The following is an 8,436-nucleotide window of genomic DNA, read 5'->3' as shown; positions in this document are numbered from 1 at the left end:
GCTGCTGATCTGAAAGCCTAGCTACTGGGAGGAAATGACCTTCATTCATAGAGGTGTAGCCGGCGAGACTTCAGTCACCGCTCAATACATAGTGAGTAACTGACCGCCTGCTTTGTAGTGATGCACTGCGGAACCATCTGTCAGTCAGTGCCAGGTACAGCCGCCGCTCACTATGTACTGAGCGGTGACTGAAGCTGCGCCTCTATGAATGAAAGCCAAGAGGAATAACCTTAATTCCCCCCTGGTAGCTGAGTTTTCAATGCAGCATTCTTCAAAAATGCCTTTTTTTTTTTTTTTTGGGGGGGGGGATCAAAACAAATGATATGCCCCAATAAGAACATAGAAAACTGTTGCATTCACAGGTGTGTCCAAACTGTTGATCTGTACTGTACGCAGTATATATTCATAGATTATGTGCGTGCTTATAGAATGTGAACGGTAAATCAGTCGGATTCGATTATTTATCATCCACACATTAAAGGAAAAGGCCCGAGAGATAAGACAATATTGGTTATCAATTCCATTTTCAGAAACAGCAATAAAAAGTATAAAACTATTGCTTGTAATATTTTATTTAAAAGAAAAATGCTCTTTAATATTTTTCACATTGATTTTGCAGAGTAAGCAAGAAAAGCAGGTTTAATACAATGCATCGTTACGTATTCATCAGAAAAAAATATTCAAATGCAAGTTAGCGCTTTGTGAATGTATTACTAATTTACACATTTTTCCAGATTGGCAGTAAAGGACTGTCTGGGATCAACAAAAATGAGTCCGAGAGATGCCATGAAATAACAGAAGCATTTCTTACCTGGTCAATATCTTGCAGCTCCAGTGCTCCCACTCTGGTGCTCTCCACTGGTCACCAGGCTGCAGCCAATTATTGTCCTCAGTGGTCACACCCCTGTGACACAGTGATTGGCTGCAGCAGTCATAAATTGAGGTGATATCATTGCTGTAGTACAGTTAACAAGTAATTAATGCTTTCATTATTATCTCATGGCATTCTTCTCTTAGTCTCTTTTTGCTGATACCAGACAACACCTCCAACCTGTCACTGATATCTAAACTCGAGGACAAATTTTTTTCTTTCCTGCTTTGGTCACAATAGAACTTGTAGGACTCTCTGCAACGCCGCAGATGTTTTTCCCAAAATAGAGTCTAAAAAATCCCTGGAAAAGAGAAAACGTATGTTAGTATTTATGTTACTGTTACACTTTAACTGTTGGTATGCTATAGTGGTATCTGCCAACAGATTTTTGGTATCTAATCTGAGATCAGCATGATGTTGGGGCTGAGACACTGATTCCAGGGATGTATCACTTACTTGGTTGTGTTTTTGTTTCAATACAATCAGTGTTTTATCAGCAGGAGATTATCACCACAGGACTAGGTGTCTTGTGCCTCCTGGTCCAGCCACACCCCCATCACTGATCAGCAGCTTTCTGCCAATATTCAGTGTAGACAGAAAGCTGCCAATCAGTGGTTATCTGGGATCTTGTTTATTTTTGCTCTGAGGTTAAAATCTTACGGGCAAGTAGTTGCTAACTACCTGCCTCTTTTGCTTGGTGCTGATCTTTATTGGTTCAGAGCAGTCACTGATGATTCTGCTGCTTCATTTGACCTCATGTTAATAAAACAGCTCTTCCTACAGGGCATCACTGCTGACATCATGCTGATTGACAGCTGGCTCCCTGCTGCCTAACTGCGGGGAGCTGGTTGACAATCAGCATGACATCGGCAGAAATGCCCCAACAACAGAGGTGAGTGCAAGAGAAGAAGCTGCTCTGTCAATGTAACATCACTTGAAGCCACAGAATAGCCAGCAGGAGTTGTCTGTGACCACTCTGAGCCGGCAGAGATCAGCGCCGGTCACAGCAGGCAGCTAACTATCAACTACCTGCCTGTAAGTTCCTAGCCCATAAGGAAAAATAAGCAAAGTCCTTGATAACTCCTTCAACACCTTGTGAAAGTATCCTATTCTTACTAATACTTACGTTTTCTCCCCAATTCTCCCCCCAGCTGTTTTTTATGATCCAATAAGGGACTTTACTATCTGCATAAAAGAAAAAAAAACATGTTTTGGATTAAGAACATTTAAAAAAATATGTCAATAATGAGGAAATAAAGGGGTGCAGTGGTCGGAGACATCTCCTAGTCTACCCTCAAAGGGGAAAAAAACACTTTAGGAGTAATTCGTCCTAAATAGTGTTGAGCGAGCGTGCTCAGCATCTATGTTAGTGCCACCGCGGCTGCATGTGTCGTGGCTGTTACTCAGCGTTGACACATGCAGGGATTGCTTGTTTGTTAGCCAATCCCTGCATGTGTCACAGTTGTCTAACAGCCGCGACACATGCAGCCACAGGGACTCAAACATAGATACTGAGCGCGCCAAAAATACTCGCCGAGCACCCGAGCGTGCTCGTTTATAGGGTTAAACGAGCACGCCCGCTCAACACTAGTCCTAAAGCATATGGACATTTTCATTTTTTGCTTAAATTGTATGTAAATTCAGCTAAACAAAATAAAATAAACGGCAACAATTTTTCAATAGGGTCACATTAAGATGATTTAACCATTTAGCTTCCGCAGCCTCTGTGTATTAATGCACAAAGCTGGGACCATATAACTTCTACAGCCTATTACAGCGCATAGCTGCCTTCAGAACGTGTTAACACTGAATCTGTCATTCGTCTCATTTTGGCCACAGTATTTGTAAACTTTATCTTTTCCTGAACTATTTTCTAAGCTGATACATCAAATTCATAAATCAGCTTAGAAAACTTCAACAAAAAGCTGTGCCATCCTAACAAGCTCACTGACTAATTCTGTGTTTGTTCATCCAGCAGCCAGCTATGTTCTCTGATACAGAGAGGCTATAGAAACTAAACAGTTAAACATTTTTTTTTATTTTCTTTTAGCAGAAAATATATTTATTTAATTTAAAAAAAAATGATTCATTCAGTATTTTTTCAGCTACAGTGAAACTAAAAGGACAAGATTCTACTTGTTTATAAATAAACATTTCGCAGATCGACAATAGTTACTTTGTGGTTAGATTTCTTCAACACATCAGCTACAACAATTTACATTTTGTTAATGACAAAGAAGTAGCATATATACTTCATTAATCTTCTGTGCTAATGTAAAACATGTCACATTTCTTTACTTTACTTTACTAACTGATTGAACTAAGACATTTCATCCGGTTGTATCTAAATATCATATTTGTAATTGATTTCACTGATTTTCTATTCCTTGTTTTTTTATGTTATATACTGTAGTTTAACTATTTTGACTAAAAATAAAATAAAAAAACGGCCATGTATTTTAGAGATTAATGCTTGTTTGTGAATGCCTATACTTTATAATATTCTTTATATGATTTATGGCTCGTGCACACGATTGTTTTAATTGGAAGAGTGCTATTGTCACGCAAGGTGAGGGAAGGAACAAGTGTAGAAAGACGGGAAGAGGGGAAAGGGAGCCCAACAACTAGGGAAAGGGGGAGTGAAACCCCTAGGCACATCTAATAACACCCTGCCTACCCTATCGTTCCAAATAGGTTCCACACCTATCGCCGTGCAGGAACCTAATTCCTGAATGTCCCTAGAGCTAGGCCCTAGGTAGAGAGTGGACGGGGTGAACACTAGTCAGGCCCCACTGTAACTAAAGAGAAAAGAGGAAAATCTCCAGGGTAGGATAAAGTTAAAGCAGTAATTTATTGAGTCCAAAATAAAAAAATCTTTGAGTTCATCCGAGAAATACAAGCATCACATCAATCTGCTCTTGTGAGGAATTACATCAGTCAAATCGACGCGTTTCAACTCAGACGAGTCTTATTCATGATCTATAGTCAAAAAGAGGCAACTCACATATATAGGGTTAGTAAACCACCATGGTGTGATGCTTGTATTTCTCGGATGAACTCAAAGATTTTTTTATTTTGGACTCAATAAATTACTATGTTTTAACTTTATCCTACGCTGGATATTTTCCTCTTTTCTCTTCATTGCACCGACCCGAGCCAGGGCGACTCCCTGCGAGGATCTCTGGACAGAGGATTTACAGACTGCATTCCGGTGAGCTGACTCTCCCCCTCTTTCCCTCCCTGTTTCATATACTGTAACTAAAGACAACAAGGTAACAAACAAAGGGGATACACTTAGCTTGAGAAGACATCAGAGAGATAACGCCAACTGTCCTCCAAGGGAAGTCCAAGATGAAACTAGCAGAGTACTAGTACTCCAGGCATGGACAGAGGAACATAGAACTATCACTGGCGACTCTCTGGAGACACTGAAAGTTTTTAACTACCAAGAAAGGGTATGTCAATTAGCAGCAGAAGGCGGAGGTCGCTGCTGAGTCCTAAAGGAGGAAGGATATCACTACACTAAAGAGATAAGAGGATCAAGAAGGCATCTGCAATGCCAAGCACAGTGACCTTCTACAGCAAGATCCAGAGTGACTGTCTGTTAAACTTGATACACCCGAGACAGCTATCCATTGTTTTGACAAATAGCACTCTTAAGGCCTCGTTGACACATTCAGTATTTGGTCAGTATTTTACATCATTATTTGCAAGCCAAATCCAGGACTGGAACAATCAGAGCAAAAGTATAATAGAAACACGTCAGCACTTCTGCATTTATCACCCACTCCTGGTTTTGACTTATGTAAAATACTGATCAAATACTGAATGTGTGAACTTGACCTCACTCATTTAATTCTATGGCTCTGTGCACATGTCCAATTTTTTTTCCTTTGACTGAGTGATCCTGGGGAAAAAAAATTACAGCGTGCCCGATTTGCCTCTGAGAATCGGATGACACTCGCCCACTTATGTCTATGAGACATCTGAGTGTGGTCCGATTTTCATGGACTGACATAATGGAAAAGGTGGAGAAACTTTTTTTTTCCACCTCTGAGAAAATTGGATCTCATTCTCATCAGAGTGTGATTAGCATAATCTGACCTATTTTGGAAAGAAACTGGTCATGTTACCGTAGCCTAATAATGAATTTTCCAAATTGTACCTACAAGCCAATTTAGGCTTTATTCATACATCAGTATTCTATCAGCATTTCTATGCAAAAAAACAGGAGTGTCTCCAAAACACCGAACAGCTTTCAATCTTTCAATTATATTTTTTACTGTACGTTCCACTCCTGGTTTTGACATACAAACACTGATCCAAAATACTGACCAAATACTGATGTGTGAACAAGCCCTTAGATAATGGGGTGCCAGTGGAGGACTAATTGCAGTAACTCAGTAGATCCACAAATCCTACAGCGGACATCAATCATTTCGATTTTTCAAAATCTTTTTTAGCACAATTTCCATCAAGGCTCAAAACAATGAGCACACCAATTCAGGTAAGTAAACCGTTTTGGTTGCTCCAGTCATTTTTCTATGGTACAGCCTGTATGTAATAGTAAAGTGGAAGCATGGCGGTCACTGGTCACTCATTTCACCACTGCATAAACTGCATAAATATCCATTTGACAAAGGTAAGAATCTACATAACAATTGGATAGTGCTATAGAAATTTCTGGATGGATTTAACTAATAGAGCCACAATGAAATTATTAGCTTTAGGCAACAGTCCAAACGATAGCCGGCACTCACATCTTCTTAAAATAATTGCTTTATTGATCCAGTAGTATAAAAGGCACAAACAATGGCTGATCACAACAGCACAAAAATTAAAAAGGGAGAAAAGAAATATCCGCTGCGCTCCCAGGCAACATGTTTCACACCTACATGGTCCATTGTCCAGCCTCGACAAAGGACCATGTAGGTTTGAAACATGTTGCCTGGGAGCTTAGTGGATATTTCTTTTCTGCTTTTTTCATTTTTTGCGCTGTTGTGTTAACCATTTTTTGTGCCTATTATACTACTGGATTAATAAAGCAATTCTTTTAAGAAGATGTGAGTTCTGGCTATTGTTTGGACTGGAGTATTTTGCCGTGCACCCGGACAGATGAGCTGATTGCTCCTTTTTCACAAAGCTTTAGGCTGGTTTCACAAACAGCTTTTTTTTATAAAAACATCACTGAATATCTGCATTTTTTTCAGCTAAAGTTAGAATTGGATCCAGAAAGAAGGAAAAGTATAGAAGTCCATCCTTTATATTTTTTGCTATTTGTGAATCCACTTCAGTCCTTGGCTCAAATTAGGTAACTAGATGAACATATCTTACGAGCAACACATTTTAGGAACAAAGTAAACAAAAATTAGGAATTTATCTTTACCTTTTGAATATCCCACTGCTAAAACTGCATGGTTTAATTTTTTTTCATCACAGGATGTCGGATGAATTACTCCTCCTAGGTAAGACTGTATTAACGTGGAGAAAAAGTCAATATTTAGTGAGAATCGGGACAAATGAAATACATTTAATCAGTGTATCTATGTATGGTGGCTTTAGGCAAATGAGCTGTCAGTCAACCATGAGGAGGCGGCGCTGGACTGGGAATAGAGCTGGAGTGACAGAGGCTTCAGCTCTACCATAGCTCTTAGCTTTATTGGTTGCAAAGTCCAGGAAGATGCTTTTTATGGAACTTGAATTTGCTTGTGACTTGTAGGAAAACTCATCCTTTGGCCAAGCTGTTATATCTATAGTTTATCTGCAGCTTGTTTCCGTGTCCAGCAAATCAATTTTATTGCAATATGCTAATTAGGGTTCTCGTTTCCCCCTTGGTGCGGTCCAGTGCCTCCATGCACCGTTCTGCCCTTTGTATTTGCAGACCTCTGCCTCCCTCTTGTCTGTTTGACATTGCTTCCTCTGTCCGAGGGAGCGCTCTCTGTAATTGAAGGTACATTTATGCGTCCTTTCTCATGTCTGCTTACATCGCTCCACTGCGTAGTGAACAAGCAAGAAACAAGCTGAAAATCAAGTAAAATTATGATGTTCCCGATAGGCCGTGTCGGACTGGGGTGCCAAGGACCCACCAGTAATCAACTCCAGGGCCCCACTTTTCAGATACATGCAAATGTGATGTTATCCTCAATCACAAATTTATATAACCATGATCTGGGTAGATTGTTAGATGAATAAGATGCTTCCATTGTCTGTACATAGTGATTCAAGTATATTGTACCAAGTACTGCTCATATAAGAGGGTGGTGGCCCACCGGAGGATTCTCCTGTTCTCCTGTCGGCCAGTCCAAGCCTGCCTATAGGAATATGTATCTTGTTTACCATACAATTTAGGAGTGACAAACTCCCTTTAAAAGTATTTTCTATACAGTACTGTGTATATATACAGTACAGACCAAAAGATTGGACACACCTTCTCATTTAAAGATTTTTCTGTATTTTCACGACTTTGAAAATTGTACATTCACACCGAAGGCATCAAAACTATGAATTAACACATGTGGAATTATATACTTAACAAAAAAGTGTGAAACAACTGAAAATATGTCTTATATTCTAGGTTCTTCAAAGTAGCCACCTTTTGCTTTGATGACTGCTTTGTACACTCTTGGCATTCTCTTGATGAGCTTCAAGAAGTAGTCACCGGAAATGGTCTTCCAACAATCTTGAAGGAGTTCCCAGAGATGCTTAGCACTTGTTGGCCCTTTTGCCTTCACTCTGCGGTCCAGCTCACCCCAAACCATCATGATTGGGTTCAGGTATGGTGACTGTGGAGGCCAGGTCATCTGGCGTAGCACCCCATCACTCTCTTTCTTGGTCAAAAGGCCTTACACAGCCTGGGGGTGTGTTTGGGGTCATTGTCCTGTTGAAAAATTAATGATGGTCCAACTAAACGCAAACCGGATGGAATAGCATGCCGCTGCAAGATGCTGTGGTAGCCATGCTGGTTCAGTATGCCTTCAATTTTGAATAAATCCCCAAAAGTGTCACCAGCAAAGCACCCCCACACCATCACGCCTCCTCCTCCATGCTTCACGGTGGGAATCAGGCATGTAGAGTCCATCCTTTCACCTTTTCTGCGTCGCACAAAGACATGGTGGTTGGAACCAAAGATCTCAAATTTGGACTCATCAGACCAAAGCACAGATTTCCACTGGTCTAATGTCCATTCCTTGTGTTCTTTAGCCCAAACAAGTCTCATCTGCTTGTTGCCTGTCCTTAGCAGTGGTTTCCTAGCAGCTATTTTACCATGAAAGCCTGCTGCACAAAGTCTCCTCTTAACAGTTGTTGTAGAGATGTGTCTGCTGCTAGAACTCTGTGTGGCGTTGAACTTGTCTCTAATCTGAGCTGCTGTTAACCTGCGATTTCTGAGGTTGGTGACTCGGATAAACTTATCCTCAGAAGCAGAGGTGACTCTTGGTCTTCCTTTCCTGGGGCGGTCCTCATGTGAGCTAGTTTCTTTGTAGCGCTTGATAGTTTTTGCAACTGCACTTGGGGACACTTTCAAAGTTTTCCCAAGTTTTCGGACTGACTGACCTTCATTTCTTAAA

General features: G+C 40.5%; 1 protein-coding gene across 1 annotated transcript in view; it reads right to left on the bottom strand.

Annotated features, from left to right (window-relative positions):
• Positions 1-554: 554 nt before the first annotated feature.
• Positions 555-8,436, bottom strand: part of LOC141174546 (cathepsin W-like) — a 53,418-nt gene continuing 45,536 nt past the window's right edge. The window contains exons 9-11 of the mRNA XM_073659482.1: positions 6,258-6,342; positions 1,998-2,056; positions 555-1,172 (exon numbers count right to left, since the gene is read on the bottom strand). Coding sequence (XP_073515583.1) covers positions 1,065-1,172; positions 1,998-2,056; positions 6,258-6,342 — 252 coding nt within the window. The 3' untranslated portion in view covers positions 555-1,064. The remainder of the gene's footprint in view (positions 1,173-1,997; positions 2,057-6,257; positions 6,343-8,436) is intronic.

Source organism: Phyllobates terribilis, unplaced genomic scaffold (genome assembly GCF_046119375.1).
Source record: "Phyllobates terribilis strain yellow unplaced genomic scaffold, ASM4611937v1 Scaffold_13__5_contigs__length_258822181, whole genome shotgun sequence".
NCBI classification, from domain to species: Eukaryota; Metazoa; Chordata; class Amphibia; order Anura; family Dendrobatidae; genus Phyllobates; species Phyllobates terribilis.
The sequence above is the reverse complement of the archived record's forward strand: the minus strand, read 5'-3'. Positions and strand labels throughout refer to the sequence as shown.